Genomic DNA, 23,331 nt, shown 5'->3' with positions numbered 1-23,331 from the left:
GAAAATATGCCCCTGTGCATGCTCTGTCCTGATCGTCTTCATTGCTTCTGGGTGTGTTGTTACTGTCAAACACTGTTTTCCCTCTGCCAAGCCAATTACAGCAAAAAAAAGTAAAGCTTGTCATTCACAGTCATATCATGTTTGAGCCTGCCCTTGTGCAGGCAGAGACACAAAAAACGCTTGTGGACCTGAAGTGTTCTGTGCAAAAGAGTTTATTAAAGTAAGCCAGCGTGAGACAAATGCTTCCCATTGGACATCCCTGAGACAGTCATTATCGCATTGTCAAAATGTCTTCCAAGACATTAGCATCCGTCTGCATCGTAATAAATGAACGAGTTTTTACCATTCATAGGCATGAACATGTACACACGATAAAAAAAGAAATTTAGTTCAACACAAACAATTGTGGATTTCACGTTCTCAATTGATTTGAGTCTTAAAGTTTAAACATAGCATAATTGGCCATTTTACATTTTATACTGAAAATGACATAACACAAAACCCATGACCTTACCTAAAAAAAACTTTGTCCAACATAAAAACATTTCCTGTAGTACATTCAAGAGCAACAATCAAATGGTATAAACACAAGAGCTGTGTAAAGGCAGATTGAGCTTGTTTAGCTCAATCTGGATCACCATAAACCAAAGTGCAAATTAGCAGAAACAAATGTTTAGGTTTTTGTCAAGATCACCCCCACTTTGTATCTTATTGCTTAAAAGTGCTTCTGCTTTAATATATATGTATTAAATATAATAGTCTTAGCTAGGCAAACATATATCTCTCTCCAAAGGTGTATAGAGCAAGAAAGCAGGTAATTCATGGTCAGCTGACTAGGAACAGTTCCAGTGGGTTATCTCCACCCATGTTATCACAACAATGCATTCCAACCCAGACTCTTATGGCGTTTTTCCACTACATGGTACCTGCTCAACTCGGCTCGGCTCGGTCTTGAACTTTGACCTGAGGTCATCGAGGAAGTGCAGGCCATAGTCATAAACCAAAAGACAGTCCTTTCCTCCAAGGTTGTCATTTCCACTGGCCACCTTCTGTTGAAAAAAAGGAAATCATCCCCAAGGTTACCTTTTTTTGTAGCAAATATGTACTTTGTTATTGCAAAGATCCAAGACCACAAAACTCCCACTATGGCTGACAGAAAGTTAAGAGTAGAAATACTTTACTGTAATGACTCCTCACCTGAGTGTAGTACTGTGCCAGGAAGTGGTCTGGCAGAGCAATGCCGTCATACATTCCTCCACCTACTCCTGAGTAGAAGTCCCTGCCGCCCTGCTGGTTCATCATCCCCCATGCCCCTTCTCTGTGGCCACTTGAAAAGACTTCTTGATAGCCAGCCCTGTTAATCCCATCCATGGAAGTAATGGATCTCTGGAAATCCAAACCTGCCATGGGTGCCATTGCTAAAGTATTGTTAGTCATGCCCATATTCACATTGACCATATTTCCATCTATTTGTGTTGGCACAGCCAGTAGCGGCACCTCCTATAAAAGGCCAATGATCCAATGTTAGTACAGAGTCAACAGTTATACTGCTGCCTAAATCACTTAATGCAGCTTTCAAGCAGACATCATCTCAATAGCAAGTGGTCAGTATGAATGAATGACAGTATTCCTGTCCTCAACAGTGAGGCTGGTGTGTTGAAAAGGCAAATATGTTAATCTTACCATGTTCTCTCCCTGGCCCTCAGTGCGGTAGTTAATGAGGTGTGATTTGGTGTCGAAAGGCATCTCAGTAAAGCCCCCTGGCAAGCCCCAAGCCCCCCCACATTGGCAGAAGAGCAGCAACAGAAGAAGTACTGCAAAATCAACAACAACAAAGTTTTGGTCTAACTTAGTCTTAAAGGCAGTGGTGTGGTCCTTTGGGGTCCTCCAAAAGAGAAAGTGCAGTTTCAGTTTACCTTACAATACAGTTTGGTTATGCTTTCTTTTATCAAAGGAAACCCTGTGGTACTTTAAAACAACCATTCTGGTGTAATTTTTTGACTTCTTTTGTTGTTAGAGCCCGTGAATGAATTAATTTCCAAACCACAACTACTGGTTCATTGTGGTTGTTGAAGCATTTAAAAGGACCTGAACATTCTCAATCAGCTTCTTCCTGTGAGTGATGGGATCCTACATATACACAGCTGTATCATTTTTTTTGTGATAATAATACATTAAGATTTTTTTTCACTTCAATTGATGCTTATCTAGTCATGAATATGCAATATGCAATATAATGAAAAATACTTAATATTTGAAGCCAAGTTTGCAGGTGCTCAAATTCTCTTGTCTGTAGGCAGTGTAGAGGGTTTGAATGCCCAGAGGAAGTCCCTTTATGTCACACCAGTGGAGTTACAGCTATGAACAACACAATATACCATATACTATACATAGCCTTATTGAGGTATGGAGTCCTCTTTGGCTTTTATCAGCCCACATTAAAGCTTATCTGTAGATACTCACACATTAGTAATAAGCTGATAGCAGCCAGTCAGGCTTAAGGGGCCGTCCACACGGAAAGCTTTTTTTGTGCACATGTTTTGCATCGTTTGGGCCGACCGTCCAAACGAATCCTGTAAACGCACTGCCTGAAAACGCACTTTTTTTAAACCTGGTTTCAGGGTGAAAAAATTCGAAAACGGCTCTCGTTTGGCTTCGTATGGATGGTGAATACGGATACGACCCCGTATCAATGATGTCATCGCCACACCCCTTGACCTCATAGCCTCTGACCTCGGCTCCCCCCTCCTCATAACAACAATGGTTGACTACATGCTTGTGTTTCTGCTGGAGAAGATATTGACCCTATTAGGATTACTAGGGCAAAATATTATGCTCCTGTGCCACCACGCTGAGCAAAAACATCTTATGGACAACCGCATATGCCACATCATTTTAAATAAACCGTGAAGGGCTACTAGGAGGGCAGCCAGGAAAAGATTTTGGGTTAGACCAGGTAGAACCAGCAGTTGGTGGGACAACGTTGTTAATGGCATTGCTGTGGACGAAGAATGGAGGGAGAACTTCCGCATGTCCAGGACATCTCTCCTCGCCCTGAGCGAAGAACTCCGTCCATACATCGATTGGCAAACAACAGCCATGCGTGCCCCAATTGAGACGGTGAAAAAGGTTGCGTTGACGCTCTACTATTTGAGCGACGAAGGACGGCTACGAAAGACTGCTAACGCCTTTGGCGTGTCGCGACAGGCTGTGTCCGTCGTTGTCAGGCAGACCTGCAAAGCGATCGCTATCCACCTTGGTCCAAAATATGTAAAGCTGCCTTTTACGGAGCCCGAGGCTGAGGATTTGGTTTTGGGTTTCCATCGCACTCATGGCATGCCACAGTGTTTGGGAGCGGTCGACGGTACCCACATCGAAATAAAGCAGCCATCTACCAACTCCATGGACTACATCAACAGGAAAGGCAAGCATTCCCTTAATGTACAGGCTGTCTGTGACTACAGGTTTAAATTCATGGACGTCGTGATAAAGTGGCCTGGGAGTGTACATGATGCGCGAGTTTTTGCTAATTCAAAGCTCAACTCCTACTTTAAGACTGGCAAGATCCCTGCTCTGGAAAAGCAGATTGTGGACGATGAGGAGGCCATACCCATTTTCCTTCTGGGTGACCCAGCCTACCCTCTGCTTCCTTACTTGATGAAGGAATATTCCAGTGGTGGCTCCACACCACAAGAACAATACTTTGGCCTATGTTTGTGTAGGGCACGCATGGTTATCGAGTGTGCTTTTGGTCGCCTTAAAGCCAGATTTGCTGCACTGAGAAGGCCTATGGATATCAATTTGCAGGACCTGCCCCATGTAATTTACGCTTGCTTTGTTCTCCATAACTTTTGTGAGGACAGTAAGGAGACTGTGGCTGATCATTCTGTGTCGGGAACAATACAATGTGATAACGACCTGCAGCCACCACTACAACGCAACAACTACATCACAGACTGTAACGAGGGGGAAGGAAAGAGAGTGAGAAGAGTACTCACAAAGTACCTTGACCCTTAACAAAAGACTAAAGTTTAATCTTGCTACTTAAATATAAGTTAGCTCTTGGTCTTATAACGCAACATGAACCTAGGGGTTATTAACATATGTACTAATATATGTACTAACTTCAATGGTAGCATAATGAGTGTGCCTACATGTAAATCGAAGCATTGAGACATGCATAAGTGTACAGACTGTGTATTTAAAAAGATTATGAAGACAGTTTCATTCATGTTTACAAGAGGCGCGACAGCCATCTTGAAAACAGTGTTGAGCAACCGAACCATGAACGCTGTGTTTGACCTATGTTGCTCACTTAACTGTCGCTACAAAATACAAATTGTTACCAGATAGTGAGAAACATATTTTAAGTCTTCCCACAAAAATGTCATCAGTTCCTACCTGCTGCTCAATGTTTCTAAACTTCAGTAGGTCATAACATGATACTGGCAGTATAGTGTACTGATTGTCATTTTGAAAAGTATTGTGAATAATGTGTGTCTAGTGAAAATAAACAAATGACTGCAATCACTTCCAGAAATCTTTTTTATTAAAAAGTACATTTTTAAAAATGTACAACTATAAATCACTCCAAGTCAAGTCACTCCGCATGGTCTTGCAGCAGTGCTCTTCTGAATGAATACCGCTCATTCTCTGGGCTGTGTCTTGGTGTGGGTGTGTATTGTCCAGGTTGATTGGGTGTAGCTGTCTGCCGAAAGACTGGGTGTGGTGTGGAATGAATATATGATGGAGGGTAGCCATGGTATTGTCCGCTGCTGCTGTGGGGGGGTACGAACTGGGGTCTGATAAGCAATTCCCTCATCAGGGAAAAGCCATCCTGTATTGTGCTTGTTATATTTGCAATGTTTATTTGAGCCATGTTTTCAGCGTGACTTCTTGCTGACTCCTCAGACAGCTCCAACATCCTCCTCTTTATTTTAAGATCCTCCTCTGCTGGGTCAGTGTGTGCTTTCCTCTTTAATCGATTCCTTCTGTGGCTGTCCAGCTTGGCCTAGAATTAAGCAAAGCATAGCATTAGTATTGGGCAAGTTAATATAAAACTATATTGTGAATACTGATGCTAACACACCTACATAAACACAACGACACAGCACTGTAGCATAGATAGCTAGCTAAGCTTGAAATCATGAGCATACCTGGAGCAAATCCCGGCGCTGTTTCAACACTGCAGGAGGAAGACAGGCGGGTGACTCTGTTGACTTTGGGGATGCAGGCATCTCCTCTGTCGTTGTTGATGACTCGGACGACAACTCCACCAGGTCACCCGTCTCGATGCTTGAGGCGATAGAGCGTGTAGCGGGCGACCCACCCCAGATCTCCTGGCAAAGTTCGTAAAATATCATTACCACCCGTCCTTGGCCACTTCGACGTCCTGTGTCCACGTCCCGTCTGTATTTTCCACGAATATTCTTTAGCTTTGTGGTCACCTGTGCTTTCGAGAGTGCAGTGGCCTCGTGAGGGAAGTCCTCGGTTGCCTCCGCCGGTGTACTGTGCCAAGCAGCGTTGATCAAATCCATATATTTTGACTGGCACGACTCCCAGTCAACATTTTCTTGTAATTTGCTCGCCTTGTAGTCGAGTGTGAGTCGCAGCAGCAGTTCGACTTCACTATCGGTCCACACAAAGGATTCTGGTTTCCTTGAACTAGCCATTTTCGTCGTCTTCGTCTTGTTTTATGGTCTCCTCTTCTACTTGTCTGTTTTGTATACAGCGCGCCACTTCCTCTTCCTCTCTGTATACAGCGTGCAACTTCCTTTCTTCTCCGTTTTTGGGTGAATTTCTGTAGCAACCAGCGCCGCCTATAGGCCTGGAGTATGAAGTAGCGCGTTGAGTCATTTACATATGGATTCGTTTGGACGCAACTATTCTTGAAACAAATCCAGGGAAAACGGGTAAAAAAAAAGATCGTTTTGGTACGTGTGGACGTGGCCTAAGTCCTTAATGTTTTTGTTTTTCCTTAAGTGTATTGAGACCACTTCTCTGACATCCCAGGCTTTGTCTTCATGTTCTATCCATTCAGAGTCAGACCTTACTGTGTCCTGCATATCTAAAGTACTCAAACATATTTTTTACTCTCTATATGGCAGCACTTACTATGTATGGGGTTGTGTATAGGATGTAGTAGTTTTCAACTGATGATGTGACAGGTTAAAGGAAATACTCATAACCTGTTATACACTAAAAGGTATTAGTAAATTCATAGTATGTGAGGATCTTAAAATATCTAAAGTTAAAAAGATCATGCAGTACTATCCGTCACACATACAAAGGGTAAAAATTGTAAGAGGAATGTATAAATGTTATATTGATTGCTGTATTTTGTGGTGTCTACTTTAAGGGTAAAAGTGTTAATCTACTAAGTGCTCTTAATCTATGAGCCTGAGATCGATTGCTTTGGTCTCCACCTCATTACACCAAAGTTCCCAGTGTGGAAACATAACCGTATCACTCTCGTGATTATTTCTCCCCTTTTTCAGGTACGTTATTGATATAAAACAGAGTTCATTTAACAACTTGCTAACATGTCAAGAGTGTTTAAGGTGTGTTTTAGTAACATTTTGATCAAGTTAAAGTTTGCAGAGTGTAATATGTGCGTGTGTGAGCGGAGCCCCGCTCGGTTACAGCGAAGAATAGCTTCGTACTGAGAGTGGCCGCCATTTTTATGTCAATTGTGAATTCACATGTACGAAGTATTTTGCGGTGTTATTTGTATAATGTGTTTCAAGCACTTTATTGACATTTTTGATATATTTAGTTATGGTTTACTGAGCTAAAGCTACTTTGTGCTTGATAGTTATATTGAAAAATTTGTATATGTTTCAGTGAATTACAGTGTATGCTGTTGTGACTTGAATAAGCCTTGCACCCTACAAAACTACCTATTTCCTGTAGATCTGATGTTCTTTAAAATGTGGTACTGTATTACTCTAAAGTTCTCATTGAGGAAACATAATCATTTCACTCTCGTGATTATTTCTCCCCTTTTTCAAGGGCATAACAATGACATCCTATGAGTTCAGTGTGTTTAAAGGTCCCAAATTACACTTTATGAGGTTTTTTAACATTAATATGAGTTCCAGCCTGCCTATGGTCCCCCAGTGGCTAGAAATGGTGATAGGTGTAAACCGAGCCCTGGGTATCCTGCTCTGCCTTTGAGAAAATGAAAGTTCAGATGGGCCGATCTGGAATCTTCTCCTTATGAGGTCATAAGGAGCAAGGTTACCTCCCCTTTCTCTTCTTTGTCCGCCCAGAGAATTTGGCCCACCCATGAGAAAGAGAGAGACATCATGGCTTTCAAACGAGCAAAGTGGCAGGTGGTCAAGGCCACACCCCCACCCTCCACCTTGCCCCCCCTCTCTCCTCCTCAATAGCTACAGACACAGAAATGGCACATACTAAGGAAAGCTCATTGTGGGACCGGCTCTAGTGTCTGTAATTCTGCACCAAGGCTGAATTTCGGGAAAGAGACTTCAGATACAGTATTAGGGGACCACTAAGGTCTATATAAAAGAGACTTCAGATACAGTATTAGGGGACCACTAAGGTCTATATAAAAGCATCCAAAGAGCACCATGTCATGGGACCTTTAAAGGTTCCAGTCTTCATTTTGGTATTATTTCACACTTGAAAAGATGTGCTCACTGTCTTCGACCTAGTTTTGGTCTTGGTTTTGAATCATTTACTCTGGCCTTGTCTTTGGCCTAAACTGGACTACGACTAAACTCGACCTGTCTTGTGATTGTCGTGAGCACAGCAAAGGTGTAAAATGTCTTAGCCCACTTCATCAGAATGAGCATCACATCATACTTACGTAGTAACAGCAGCAGACCCAGGACCAGCAGTCCGATGCCTAAAGGTCCGAACTCTGATTTTTTGCTGGTGGCTCGTTTTCCACACACCACCCCGTCCACACAGGTACAGACTTCGACCGTCACTTTCTGTGGGTCTGGACAGGCCTCTCCCTGCTTGTCCCTCACCACAAATTTCACCTCGTAGAATCCAGGCCACATGGATTCCTGGGCATTTAGGGAAGCTGCAGTGTCTGCGCCATGAAAAGTGTACTTAGTCAATCGTCCTTACTCTGCAGTTGATTACAAATTGAAATTTCAAAACAAGGTTCCAGACATTCTGGTAACTACTGGTCCAAGAAAAAAAAGAAACAAATGTATAGCAGACACCAATTAATGTCGATACAGAGCCATTTTTAATTTATTAATTTATTTCTACATCTGTATCTATCTTTTACTTTACAAAACTTTTAAGTAATTGTCAGTATTCCTCTCACCATTTAAAGGGTTCACCTGCCATTTGCCCTGAGTGCCCTCTGGGATGATGACAAAGTCAAAAGGAGGTCCGTTTGGGTAGGAATCTTTATCTTCAGCGTTCACAATGACAGAAACATCCGTGGTGCACATAGTGTGGAAGTCAGTGGTCAGGACGGGGCAGTTGTCATTCACGTCCAGGATATTAATGGTAACTGTGCCGGTTCCTGTGTTTCCCCTGGTTCGCCATTTAAGTCTTGACCTCTCACCGCAGAACGTATTGATCTGTTTTCTGAAATTAGAGACATAAATGACTTACAGGGACTGCATCACATTTCTGTGAGATGGGACTATAAATGAGTTTGCTGCATGGTTGCACATTGGACAGAGTAGCAATGGTCCTGCTGTAAATTCCAGAAATGATAGGATTCACAGCCAATGAACTTGCAAATTTCTGGTATTTATAAATGCATATGTTGCAAGATACAAGGTAAACACTGGTAAATGTTCTGAAACCTATTAGAGTCAACAAGCATTCTGCAATTTCTCCAAACAAGATAATGAAGTCAGAGAAGGACATGTAGGAAATGTTATTGGCTTGAAGGTGAGGAACATTAGCTGTATTATCTTTGAAAACCTTCAGGAATATTTGGAGCAAACTGCCAGGTACACTGGTGTCTTTAACAATAAATCAACGGTGAACTTCAGCTAAAGCAAATTACGATAATTGAAAAAAGTAAATGCTTCTTTAGCAGGTATTACGCAAACATTTAATCAGGAATCCTATGGGTCCCAACAAACGTTGCTTAATGTTGTCTAAAAGCTGCATTAACTGAACGTTTTGGCATTTTAGGCATTGACATATGTGAAGTGTATGTTGCTATAATGTTGTTACGTTAATGTTAAAGGAAAAGATAGACTATTTCTATACTCCCAATGCAATTAGGTCAAATGTTTATTCTCCTTTTAGCTCTGGTTTAGTCTCCACCAACTCCCCTGGTTGGGGTGGGTGGCTAGCGCATAGTGGGTCTGTCAGAGCTCTTTTGCACTTTCCATCTGCCTGCTGCTGGAAACAAGGTACACAGACAGCAGTCCAGAAAACCAGAACAGCAGAGCTGAGAGGGGTCCAGAGTTTGGTGATATTTCTCTGTGTTCATCACTTTCACCAACACATTTGACATTACACATTGTCATTTTAAACACTGTTGAGTAGGCTGTGGATGTAATTCAAACTGTACCTCTCTGTCCAGGCCAGAATTTTTGACAAGGATGGTCCCATTTTTGTTCATCTTGAACATGTCATGAGCTGGTGTCTGATCTATGATGTAATAGGCAATCCGAGAGTTCAAATAAATTGGTTCATCATCATCAGTTGCAGTTACTGTCATAACTGTAGTCCCTGTAAAAACAGCATCACATTACCAAAATGGAAGATGTTATGTGTAGTTTTCTTGTAAACAAACCAAAGTTACGTTTATGGGGTGGTGATGGCGCAGTGGATATGACACATGCCTTTACGTCGCCGTTCTGGCGCTTTTCCATTACATGGTACCTACCGGCTTCGCCTCGACTCTACTCGGCTTTGCCCTTTTGGTTTTCCATTATGAAAAAGGTCCCTGGTACCTGCTAACAGGTAATTTTTTAGTACCTCCTCAGTCGAGGTTCCAAGCGAGCCGGAGGCAGCCGAGAAGGTGACGTGAAACCCTGCTGGCTACAGATTGGTCGGAAAGAATCGTCACTGATCACTGCATTGCTAGCGACAGACGGCATTTTTAAATAGTTTAGCCAGCGGTGTTTTTGGCTGCCGGAGGCTCCACGCAGAGCTTTCTCCGTAGCATACAAGTGGCCTGATGTTTATACTTTGTGTGCTGGTGTGTGTGTCGAACCGCGCGGGGTGTGTGTGGGGAGCTGGTGAGCGAGGGAGAAGTGAGAGAGTGCCGCGATTAGCTCCGCAGCGAGTAGTGACTCTAGAGTCATAGTGAGAGAAACAAAGTGTCTCCCCTGTTCTTTCTGACCCAGGTGGGAAATCTGGAGCAGGAAAAGTTAACTATCTTGTTGATTTCATGTTGTTTACGGAGAAGGAGAACCAGGAAATGAGTCAGGGGAAATGCATTGACATATATAAAATGGACCAATAGACCCGCTGCTGCCTGGACGGAGACCAGTGAAGGCTATTAAGAAGCACTTTTCGGGTGATCTCTTGCTTTACCGCGCCGCCCCCAACTGACAGAGACAACGTAAATGTGACATGAGCAACGGTTCGAAAGTTGGAAGTCTTCTGGTAGCTGTGACAAGAGAAATCTCAATCATTCCCAATCTTACAGAGACGAGAGCGTAGGTATATGTAAGGAGATAACATAAGCACAGGCTAATTATTGCTAACTAACATGCTAGTTAACATTAGTAATTAAACCTAAACAGCTAATTTAAGTCCAAACTGCCTGCGAGCTTCTTCTGTACCTATACGGTAATTCCTCTACTGTGCGACAGTAAGTCACTTGGTTATGACACAATCGTTAGCTTATTTTTACAAAAACGTTTGCTACCGGAGCCATAACGTGAGGGTACAAGGTAATGGAGCCTTTTATACATTGTCGTTGATAGGTTGGATATTTCAGCCTACATGTTTCAAATGTATTTTATATCTTGTATGTAGGGTACCACACAAGAAGGCTAGTCTGGGGACAACCTTCACCCACAGGAATGTGTAAATTCATTATGAGTTTGGGTACAACTTTCACACAGAGGAATTGGAGCCAGGAATGTGGGAATCTATTAGGAGCACGTGCCATAAAAGGTGTAGTTTAAGAGTAAACTGTCGCACGGAAATAGATAGCTTGAAAAGTGTGAGGACAAAAAGAATAAAGGAGAAGTTATTCTGATGTTGCTAGAGACACTATGGGTACATGCTCTTAGGAGGGTGTACACATGGTTATCTTCCTTTCTAAGAGAAACCTTGGCAAATACATTTGGTGCATGTCAACTGTTCTCTCTTTCATGAAAGTATGTTTGTTTGTTGTGTGAATAAAGTTGCATTAGTCTGAATTCATTGTACTCAGCATTTGTTCAGTCTCCATCTTATTTCCAGATAATTCCCAGATATCAATGGCGCCACCGAACAGGATACAGATCTAATGAGAGGTGTGTAGCTGTTTCATTCAGTGTATGAAGGAGTTTGCTCCCTTTAAGCTTGTCTGTGAAATAACTGTTTGATGGGAAGGAAAGGATGGAGATATTAAATTATTAATTGGGGTAAGACTAAAATTAATGAGGGAAATTCCAAAAAGTTTAAATGGTGTTTGAATTGTTGACAGCTGATGTTGCCTTCATCCAAATCTAACCTGTGACAAAGTGTTGCGCAACACGATTAGATAGATTGTGAGTGAGGTTATTTGAAGATTGTGACCTACAGAATCTGGCAACCCGCTCATTTTATGGCCAAATTCCTTTCTACTCTGAGAGTGACTGTTTAAAGCGCCCATATTATGCTAATTTTCTTGCAGGTTCATAACTGTATTTTAAGGTTGTACCAGAATAGGTTTACATGGTTTAATTTCTTCAAAAAACACCATATTTTTGTTGTACTGCACAGCTCTCTCTCACTGCTGCAGATCCTCTTTTCACCTGGTTTCTGTTTTAGCTACAGAGTGAGACCTCTTTTCATCTTCTTCTTCACTACTATCTTTAATTGCACTCGCATTACGCTCAGTAGCTCAGATGTAGAGCATGTCAGCTAGCTAACTCTAGAGACAGTAAAGAAAGCCTGTTTCTCCAACTTTGGTCAGTTACAAGCAGAGGTTAAATTCGGGCCGGAGCCGCACCGGAGCCCAGCTCCGCCTCAGGTCCACTATACACCCTGCCGGAGCTCAGCTCCGTCCCCTTCAGCATCAAACATTTTGCCGGGGCTTCAGCCCCAAATGTATTTTGAAGTGTTGACTGACAAATATGAAACTGGACGTCGCTTTGTGCCCATTCTCGCTGTAAAAGCTGGGCAGCTTCAGGTTTATGGATGCGCTTTTGCTGGCGTCATGCTGCGGCAAATGTGTCGCGTTTGTGCTCAGTGCATTTCTGCTATAAGTTTCCGGGTTTCCACCTCCGATGTAGAGCAGCCGCATAGCCACTTCCTAAACGTCTCAAACGGCGCTTATGTCTGTCAGACGGTCTGAGATCTACCGTATCAGCAGACCAATCACGTACGCGCAGCAGACTACGGTGCAGGTACATTATTTTCTGAAATATAGTGACTTTATTCTTGTAGGCTAATAGCCTATTATAACTTTATTTTTCACAAAATATCACGACTCCTCCAAATCTCAGAGAGCACAGGTGGGATGAGTTATATTTTGAATGTGCACAAGTCAACTCAAGTTTTGGACATGAGCAGAAATCTTGTTCAAACATCTGAAATATTACAGTCCAGGGGTTTATTAAATGAATAATGTATCACTGAGGTGAAAAATTGTCATATGCACATTTACAGAGGTTACTTCCGACAAAAGATGCAAAAGAGGGAAGAATAAATTAGGCCTAAGCTACATGTGTGCTGACTCAGATATAATTAGAAAAGTTGATCTAAAGGAGAATAAATAGATGAATGCAATACAGAATGCCTGACAGCCTTACTGCAATATTTTCCATTATGTTTTTATTTTTGGATTGTAATGTTTCCCTTTACATAAAGATATTTCAGGCATATTTATTCAGAAAAGGTAGAAGTAGATGCATACAAATTCACCAAAATGCAGGAAATATAGTGTTTAATGCTAAAAAAAATTCTGGGGGAGGACCCCCAGACCCCCACATCATAAGTCAGCACACAAATCTGTAAGCAAAACCTTGGCATTTGGGTTTGCCAGGCCAGTTATGATTAGACCAAATGTTGGTGCCATCTAACAAACTGGAAGCTAAAATGAACATACACTGGCTATTAACAAGCTGGGCAAGCCAATCACTGTTAAAAAGGCTATAATAGTGGTTTCTGATTCTCTTAAATCAACATAATTTTCTTGTTTAAAAAGATGTTTACATATTTGCCAACCAATATTTTCAAACATGTTCAATTTCATACATTTTCCAAGGGTGAAATCCGTTGCCTGCCTGTTAACATTAGCCTATAAAAAGGTAAGAAATAATAATAAAGTAAGTGAATTGTAAAGTATTTCTCTTTGTTTGAACTAATCAACCCTACCTTACACATTAATACTGGAAAAAGAGCCCCTTTGGTGTAAAAACACATTAAGTCATTTTACGGCGCGATTTTGAATGACAACCATTCCCTTCCAAATAAGGGCTCCCCCTCCCTACAAAAACCCCAATTTAACCACTGGTTACAAGGCAGGATTAGCTGGGAGACTTCTAAATGAGGGCGGCACATGGAAGTAGTTCTTTGTGGATTATGGTGAACTTGTGTGTGTTGTAGCAGTGCTTTGCTATTGAGAACGACGTAGCATGCTAGCTTTAGCATGCTAACGCTTCCGACTACCGATTGTGGTTAGCCAGCTCATTCCGATTTTGAACAGCTCACTAGGAGACTGAAGGCAGGACACATTCAGAAACCGTATCTCACTCAAAACAGCATGGATGGATTTTTTCAAAGTTTGTATGTGTGTGGAAGCACCAGAGACACAAAAGAACACCCCAAATCCCAGAAAAGTGATTTTTTCATAATATGGGCACTTTAACTTCCGTAACTTCTCTTCCCCTCAACAGACCTCTGCAGACATTATAAATGATTGTCTTGTAATCATCGGGCCTTTGTGTATCCTAAGCATGTTAACTTTTTTATTTCTTCACAAGCCCTCTGCCTCGGTGAGTGAAAACACATTTTTATCATCCTGCCTCTGTGGTAGTTGGAAGTTGGAACAAAGAAATAAAATATGTCCTCCAGAGGTCAGCCTCCGTTCGCCTCCCTCAACATCCATTTTCGTGCTAAACAAAATGGATCACCCAGAGTGATAAGAAAGACAGAGTGGCGCGCACTCCCATTGGACTCCGTTGTGCGCCTACTTCCGGGGTATGCAGCCTCGCATAGTTCCAAACAATCATTATATGGCGTTGGACATCATTCATTTCCATTGCTGGCCGTCGAGTAACTTCTGAAGTGAGTTGAATAGCTACCTGTTTTGAATTGTCAACTGTCTATATTTTATCAGAGGCCCTTTATGATGCATATAATGATCTTTATTTGTATGTGCACAGCGTAATTATATATATCTTTAACATGGTAGAAGACCGATTGCCTTCTAATTTGTTAGCTTGACTTCGCCAGCTGTGAAGGTATCGCTACACCAACAATTACGAAGTTCAGTAGTGAATCTCTGACAACTTTTATTTAGTTAGTTATTGATGTCGGATTACTAGGATCATTAAAGGTGCTCTAAGTGATGTAGCGCTTTTTTAGGCTACAACATTTTTGTCACATACAGCAAATATCTCCTCACTATCCACTAGCTGCCTGTTCCCTGAACACATCTCTGTAGACGCCCAGGCTCCACAAACGGCAACAAAACAAACTGTGCCAACCTGCCCCAAAAACCATAACAAACAGTGTTCCAGCCAATAACCGACAAGAAGGAGGTGGTTGAGTCATGAATACGCATTGTGGAAGTAGCCTACGTGATAACGCTGCTGCAGTGATGGCTCAACCAATTGGCTGGAACACTGTTTGTTATGGTTGTGGGGCAGGTTGGTGCAGTTTGTTTATGTTGCCGTTTGTGGAGCCTGGGCTGTCTACAGGAGCGTTGTTTTACAGTGTGTTCATGGGACAGGCAGCTAGCGGAAAAATGTTAGTGCCTAAAATGGCGCGTCACATCACTTACAGCACCTTAAAGGTTGATTAAGGATGGGTTTTATTTAGGTTTTATCACTGCGGAACCCGCGGTGTTGGCTAGTCAGCTGAGTACTGTGTGTGAAATAAATTGAAATAAAGGTTGCGTTTGTTTAATTATACCCTGACAGGAAAATGTCTCTGGCTGAAAGATTCAGACTGATGAATCACCTTGATCGATCATCTGCCCCGATTGTATCCTTGTGTACTGCTTGTTTATGTTGGATCATCGGGGATTCGTGGACTGCACAGAGCGGAACAGGCTAAGACGTTATCTGACTGCTGCGCACCTACGGCGGACAGCTCTGGTGGGATAGACCGGGGTCCCGCGGTGTACTGCAGGCCTCCCGGGAAAATGAGGAGCAATACAGGAGTCATTTAATGCTAACTATTGTGTTTAGTTCAAGGTCATCTTGAAAGGGCTGTTGGATTACAAATTATTCCACACAAAAAAATATCATAAGCCATGATGAGCTTTAACGTTTTATTACACAGATAGTAGTGTCTTCCCCAATTTAATTTAAACACTAATTTGGTCTCTGTTAAACATATGTGTGAACTTTTGGTTAACTAAATTGTTCCTCTTTCTTAGTGCCAAATTAATTATTTTTTTGTCTCCTTTCACCACTATTCCTCTTTCCTTTACACTTATATATACACACAATATTCATCCCTGTTCCTTCACTTTGTTTTTGTTTTTACAGTTAGATACACACACACTTGTTCTTGTTGTCTCACTCATTGTTTAATAAAAAATACTATTTTATTCATTCATCCAAGCGTAATGAGTTGTTATTCTTTAATATATCTGATACTTTGTGAATGGCTTAGTCTTAAAATTATCATGGTTGTGTGGTCAACTCATGCCTCATCAGAAGAAGTGGGCTGGACACTAAATACTAAATGTTGCTACTCTGCTTTCTCAATGCTCACTGACCACAGGTAAGCAAAAGCAAAATCAATGAAAGCCAATAGTCCAGAAGCCACTAAAGCCAGTAGCTAGTGCTTCCCATGCTAACACGAACGTGAAGCTTTCCATCAAAGTTAAAACATATCTAAGAAATACTTATACATAGCTTACAGTTGTCACCCTACCACTGCAAATGTAAAACTTTGACAAATATGCAATAATGCAATAACAGTCAAAGAAGTACTTGGGTATGTGTTTTAATTTATATTTACCATTCAATATTGCAATTGCTGCTGTCAGTCCCATAGAAGAACATGACAGCGCGGTGTGTTTGGAACTATACAGGCTTACATGAACCATGTGACCATCCCGCTAGCGAGAACAAAGAGTGTCTCTCAACTCTTCTCTCTCTGTGGTTCGGCATCACTTAACAGCTCATTTACTGCACAACCTGGAGCGCAAGCTCAAGCCTGGCCCGAGCCAGTGTAAAATGATAGAAATTAAGACCCGTCAGGTTCTGGCGAAGATCTTTAGCTCTACCGTCATCTGGCAGTGCCTGTAGCCGGCTCACACTCACCTATTGGCGGCTAAACAACTGCCGCTGGTAGCTGGCATCCCGGGAGCTCTGTAGCAGCTAAATACAACCAGCAACTGCTGCTCTGATTTTATCGTCTATGGCACTATAGACTGTTTTCTGTTCGCGTCTTTATGGCCTTCATGGTGTTGAGCTCATGACCCTGATCCCATGAGTGCGTATGGCCCTGTAGGTGCATAACGCCCTTTTCTGGTTGTGTTGCCTTAAATATTTCATTCTTAATTTAGGGTTTGTGACAGTGTTTATTACTGTGTGAGTGTGAGAGAGAGGGGGAAATGCAACTACAAAAGTTACACTCCTCTCTCTCACACACACCACACACACACACTCTCTCTCTCTCTCCCTCTCTATAATGTGCACAACACCTGGAAAAGGAAAGCTGCTCTGTCGTTAAAAGTGTTTTGTGGAGCAATGCAGTTTGTTGACATGTTAACAGAGTAAGATACAGAGTACTCCAGTTTTACTGGTATGCAGCCCATCTTTTGAAATGGTTGGTGCCCCCACCAATTTCGCCACTGACTTGACATACTATGTTTTAGGACACTATATAGTGTGGAAGTATGGGTATTAATAAAACGCAGGAATAATGTGTTTTGGAGAGTAACACTGAATGTAAACATGAGAGAGATGTAACAAAAAGGAAAAGCTTGCAGATCCAAATCAAAAGTTGTTTTTATTTTAATCATAATTTAATGAAGCTATCAAGGATTACGAAACAGTATAGACATGTTACACAAAAGCAGAAACACTAACCTACAGGACTCCCCTCATTCACCCCGGTCTGGATGTCTTGAAACACTGGAGAGTTGTCGTTGTCATCCATAACCTCGAATTGTAACGCTTACATAATCCTCTCTGCAAGGCTGCCATTCTTGTACCTAGCAACACCTTCCAGCTGAAACAGAAAACTCAAATGTTGTCTTCATCCTCTGTCTTAGCAGGTAAATGTTCAGACATAAATAGCCTGTGACGTCAATGTGTAGCAAATGGCTGCCAAATATTTCAATATTCAATATGACAAGCACAGAAGAAGAACAGAATCTGTCATTACTCACCATGGTGGATTTGATGAATTCCCTGTCAAGAATTTTGGTGACACGAATGTGTCCACTTCTAGGGTTGACTACAAACACATTGAAGGGATTTTGGTTTGCACCCCTGCCTTCTAGAGAGTATACAATATTCCCATTCCCATCATCAAAATAGGAATAAATCTGAAACACAGTGCACAGAGCTGGTTAAGCTAAATACAGTTTAATTCACATACATTTGAAAAGCTCTAAAGCATAATTTGTTGAGAAATATGTGATGAACAATTGTCTCTTTCAGTCAATTTAAAAATTTTAAAGTATTTATTTATGTATTACTTTTGCAAACAAATTAAAGTTTTGAATAAATTCCAGGATACATCTTTTGGTTATATCACTGTCATGTGACCCATATAATGTAATAAGACAGGTACACGGCATATGAAGTCAACAACACCTCATTATTATCATAAAACATTGTATATTTTTCTTAAGTAAACATGAAACTGTTAATTACCATCAACAGTCATACCATTAGGACCTTAGCTAATGTTAGCAATTAATTGCGGTTAAACTTAAAAATTATGTAAAGAAATTGGGATAAGATAATCATGCAATAATTGTTACAGGCCTAGTGCTGGCCATTTGCTAAAATGTATAAGACAGTATGGAGTTAGATTTCAGCTCCTCGGTCTCATGGCAGTTTGTGTAAAAACAAGAAAAACGTCTCCATGAACACGAGTAAAATAACGTGACATTTACACGTAAAAGGAGAAAAATAACCTGACATTTACACGAAAAACAGAAAACGTCTTCGTTGAACACGAGAAAAATAACGCGGACATTTACACGTAAAAACGGAAAACGTCTCCGTGAACACGTATCAATAGATTAAGAATAACGTTGACATTTACACGAACTCGTCTGAGACCGGGTTGTAGATTTAGGGCTGGGTATCGGTTCAAAATCTTTCAATCCGGTGACAATTTCGATAACCTCAGTTTCTGATGCCGGTTCCTAATGACACTTTTTTCGATACAATATGTTTTAAAATCCATTTCAACATCAACAAAAATACATTAAACACAAAGCTTTTATTTTCCACCTTAATTGTTAATCAAAACAGTTATCAAAATTAAAAAATTCTAAAAACTGCTCACTCAGAGTAAGTGCCTTGCCTTGTAAGCTCAGCCTGTCAGTCAGTCATCAGGGCAGAGAAACCACCGTTTTGCGCTGCTTGTCGAGGAAGTGTAACCGCCAACAGCACCGCGAACCGCTTCGCTCGCCATTAATATCACATCGCAGCAAACGCTGTCTTCGTGCAAGTTTTGAAAACTGTAACTACACTTGAAACCAACCGGGACTCTCTGTAACTTCAACAAAACTGCAGACAGTTTACTCCGTCTGCACCTCTGTGTGTGTGTGTGTGTGTGTGTTCGTTGGAGCTCCGCCGCTGTCAATATGCAGAGAGGACAGATAAGCTAGCGCTTCACGCTGCAGACGCTTTGAATCGGGAATTTGGCAACCGAAAGATAAATAATTTTCCGATACTCATAGGATTGGATTATTTTTTCCGGTGCCATAAAAGTAGCGACGTTCGGTACCCAGCCCTAGTTAGATTAAAGAGATTTTGGTCAATGCATGCTTAGGTTCCCATTTTATTTCTTTAGAAGCAGGTAAAGTTAACCCAAAAGAAAAAAGTTTTAGAAGATTGCTTTACATTCCCTTCAGGGTTTGTCCTCATTTGGTAATTGGGACAACAGGTGGACATGATGTTAACTGACTCAAAGGAACACACTATACAACCTTTTGGTATTAAAATAAATGTTTTTACAAAACAGCACGGAATTCCTATATTCAGGCCTGGATATACTGTTGCATCAAACAAAATTTGTAAATCCAAAAAGTCTCTCTCTAGGAGTTCCTACCTCTAATAGATGGTTAAACCTATTCCAAACCTTCTTATTAAACAATTATTGCTGTTATTCCTTAAAATGTTTTAAATTTTATAGGCCACATTTAGCTTTTCTTCTGCATATTTGTGTTTAGAGAGACACCCTTTGTGTGTTATGTAAAGCAAATACACAAAGAGATGATAAAAACAAAGGGAGGTACCACTTCTCTGATGGTATGTCAGATTTAAAATCAATTTTCTTGTTTCTTGATTCGGACATTGGAGCAATGGTTACATTGGGGCTCTAGAAGGTACACAAGCTTTGTGCCACATGAGTGTTAAAATACTTCTGTTTCTTTCATACTCATCAGTTAACTAGTGGCATACTACAGAGTTGAAGTCAATGACCAATGACTCACCTTGAAAACAACGTCTTTGGTGTAGTCTACATTTTCCATCAGATATACTGGTAGGACAAGAGGGCAGTAGGCCTTCACCGCAGCAACAGCCTGCAGCTGGAATACAATACATGGAATTACTTCACAATGGACTCTTACTTGACTGATTCACATAGGTTGATGCTAGAATGGATGGTTCGGAGGAACAGGCAAAGCCGCGACGACCTGCTCTGCCTCTGATTGGTTTTACCCTGATATTCCTACTCTAACATTAACCCATCTCACTCCTCTATCCTAAACCCAACCAATCAGCCAATCAGAGGCGGGTCATGCCTTTGCCCACTCTCGAATTGTAAGGGATTCCATTTCCAAAACAGTAATTATATTACAGTTATTAATTCAGATGTTACCAGAACCGCATATGTTTTTGTTCTAGGTGTGATGATGAGTCAGGGCCAGGGCAGGTCACGTTGGCTACCAGCCAAAAAGCTAAACTAAGGATCAGGATGGAAGAAGACAAAGAGTCCAGGCCTGAGGCTACTTGCCAATATTGACTCATGGTCATAGCACCACCTGCTGGCAACAGGAAGTCATCCTTATACTCAAGGTGCTGCATTTTAACGGACTCCTACAGATTAAACACACATTTTGAGCGTTTAGCCATGAAACAGGAAGTTGTTGTAACTCCAGTCTGCCAGCCTGATATGACAAACACCCATTCGTATGTGTGGTCTACACTTGAAGGTTTTGCCCCCCCTTTTATAACTCGAACCATCTGTCGTAGACACTTGTGGGCACAGGAAATGGGACAACATTTGCAATACACCATTTCCAATAGCGCACACTCCACGCAGGAAATGAAGTCTAACTCGTGTCTCAGTGTCCGATGGTCACGCAAATGCACGGCTGCGTCGACAGACATCCCACTGGGAGGAACCGTCAATCGCTGCTTGTAGCTTTGATATTAAATTAAATCTTTGATATTGATCCCACATGGGAGGAAGGATGGTTTACGTCTACAGCCAAGCCCACATCACTCAAATGACTAATTAAATAGTAGTTATACAACCATAATAAACAGATCCAATTGAGTGTGTTTTGTACAGGCAATCTATGCTTTTACCTCAGTGCGGCCTGTTTGTACATACCTCGCCATCCTTTACGCATCGTTACGTAAACAAATACCTCGAAGTGGGCGCAAGAGCCGTTAGTACATCTGGCCCCTAGTGTCATTCTAATGAGGGAGAAACTCCTGATGTAATCGTTTTGTCCACTGATGCTGAATTACAGACATTGTACAGACATCATTACCTCCATTTTAATAAAAGCTAGGAAAGATTCTCAGTTGCGCGTCGACCTCATCAGCTCCTGTTATTCTGGCTGGTCGGGGCTCTGCCCTGTCTCAACTTGGTGGAGCTAGTACGCACGAAATGCCATTTGCTCAAGAATGAGAACGGTAAGGTGTCCCTTTCAAACACAAAACACACAGTGTAGAGTCAGTGAGATGTCAGTCCTGAGAGGAGGTCTGACCCCATTAACCTGTTTGTTTAACTTATTTTAGATAATGTGTGACATGCACCTACCGACACCAAAACAAATTCCTTGTATGTGTAAAAATGTACTTGGCAATAAAGCTTTTCTGATTCTGATCTGATTCTGATCTGATTCAGAAGTGAGTGCATTCCCCTGCTGATGCTCCTGCAGAGTTTACTGTGGCTGAAATTTTACCTGCACAGAGCGAGGGTGGGACTAACCTGTTGTTCAGGTTCTACTGACTGTTGCCTTTTATTTGTTGCTGCTTAGTGAAATAATACAAGTGCAACCATGCCATGATGGTCAGTGTGAGAGTTGAAGCATGAGCCAGCGTGGCTAGTCAACGGTAGCATTCTGTGGGTTGAAAATTTGATAACGCTTTTATCAAAAACTGAGCTGTCTTTGTCATCCGTCCTCATTCTGCTGCTTTCATTGGCAAACAATTACACAAACTTAATGAAGGAGAGGTCAATCTCAAAACTAGCAACATCAATGTACTACAACTTGTTCAAACACCATTTCAAGATGGATACTCACATTGTAAGCCCTATAGTCAAACCATAGAGTAAATCCATAACTCTTTTGCATAGCTTTTTTAAAAATGTGTAGCAGCTGAGGTGTTACAGATTTCAATGGTCATGTTGGAGTGCTAACAGCAGTGGTTTTGCAGCATGTTGGCCTCCATTGGTTAACACTATTGCCAGTCCTCTGCTGATCACTACTGTGAGGGCCTGTGAACTGTCAGGTACTGGTTAGCTGCTTGTGTTGAGAGGAGAGGCCGCACGCCCTAGCTCTCCTACTGAAAGAGATCTAACTACGCCCCACCTGTTCAGTCAATGCACAGACATGTCAAGGAAAACAGAAGAGCTGGGATGACTCACCCGCTACATCCCATTTATGAAAAACAACTCTTCACTATACAGCTGAGAAAATATCTCAAAGCCCCTTTAACACCCTTCCCACACTTGAATAATTATTCACTAGTGAATCATAATATGTAGTCTGCAACTCAGTACTCAGTACTAGAGAAAAGAGCATCTGTGTTGTCAGTCAGTCCAGGTACAGCTGGATCACTTCAGAAGTTGTAATGAATGATGAATGATGAATTTGTTAGCCAAACAATTGAGCTGGAACATAAATGCATTTCTATCATCCATAAACACACTGATGATCCCCTGACCACTAATGATTGATAAGAGCAGGATTCCATAGAAAAACATAAAACATAAGCTGACACAGTGTACAGAATGATAACAACTTAGCATAAATAAGAATATATGATGATTTAACAATTAACTAACACTATATGTAGACAAGCTCGAATGCCTCTGTGTGTTGCCATGGCAGCCGGTTCGCGTCAACATGAGCCGGTCATTGTCCTGAGCGATGGAGTGAAACATAAAGACTTTCGGACTACAACGCGGTTCAGTGTCTAACAGTGGGAAACTCACCCCAAACAGCAGCCACACACACACGGCCGGAGAAACCCGAGTCATGATGGAGAGAAGTCCCGGGAAGTGAAGACAAGTTCCGTCAAGAGTTCCAGACAGACTGAGCTAAGAGAGGAGAGGAGGAGGCTTATGAAAGAGGACGAGGAGTGTTACACACACACACACACACACACACACACACACACACACACACACACACACACACACACACACACACACACACACACACACACACACACACGCACACACCACACTTGTACGTATGCACAGAGTTTGCTACAGTAATGATCCCAGAACATGGAGCGTTGCTGCACCGTCTGCTCTCTTATTCTCTGTCCGCCCTCTCCTTCTCCCTCCTCACACCGTCTCCTGCCGCTGCTCTCCCATCACTCAAGTGTAAATGCACTTCACACA

General features: G+C 41.8%; 2 protein-coding genes across 2 annotated transcripts in view; both read right to left on the bottom strand.

Annotated features, from left to right (window-relative positions):
* Positions 1–196: 196 nt before the first annotated feature.
* The window catches only part of LOC120565108 (desmoglein-2-like), a 46,955-nt gene continuing 23,820 nt past the window's right edge, over positions 197–23,331 (bottom strand). Inside the window, exons 2-7 of the mRNA XM_039810509.1 lie at positions 9,521–9,681; positions 8,306–8,574; positions 7,832–8,062; positions 1,684–1,814; positions 1,198–1,500; positions 197–1,049 (exon numbers count right to left, since the gene is read on the bottom strand). Coding sequence (XP_039666443.1) covers positions 900–1,049; positions 1,198–1,500; positions 1,684–1,814; positions 7,832–8,062; positions 8,306–8,574; positions 9,521–9,561 — 1,125 coding nt within the window. The 5' untranslated portion in view covers positions 9,562–9,681 and the 3' untranslated portion in view covers positions 197–899. The remainder of the gene's footprint in view (positions 1,050–1,197; positions 1,501–1,683; positions 1,815–7,831; positions 8,063–8,305; positions 8,575–9,520; positions 9,682–23,331) is intronic.
* LOC120565109 (cadherin-2-like) lies at positions 17,188–23,064 on the bottom strand. The gene is made up of 4 exons (XM_039810510.1): positions 22,918–23,064; positions 19,955–20,050; positions 17,669–17,827; positions 17,188–17,508 (listed from the first exon to the last, which is right to left on the bottom strand). The coding sequence occupies exons 1-4, from the start codon at positions 22,960–22,962 to the stop codon at positions 17,455–17,457; spliced, it is 354 nt and encodes a 117-aa protein (XP_039666444.1). The 5' UTR covers positions 22,963–23,064; the 3' UTR covers positions 17,188–17,454.

The sequence above is a fragment of the Perca fluviatilis genome, chromosome 9, assembly GCF_010015445.1.
Source record: "Perca fluviatilis chromosome 9, GENO_Pfluv_1.0, whole genome shotgun sequence".
In the NCBI taxonomy this organism is placed as follows: Eukaryota; Metazoa; Chordata; class Actinopteri; order Perciformes; family Percidae; genus Perca; species Perca fluviatilis.
Note: the sequence above shows the minus strand (reverse complement) of the source record. Positions and strands in the feature narration are given on the sequence as shown.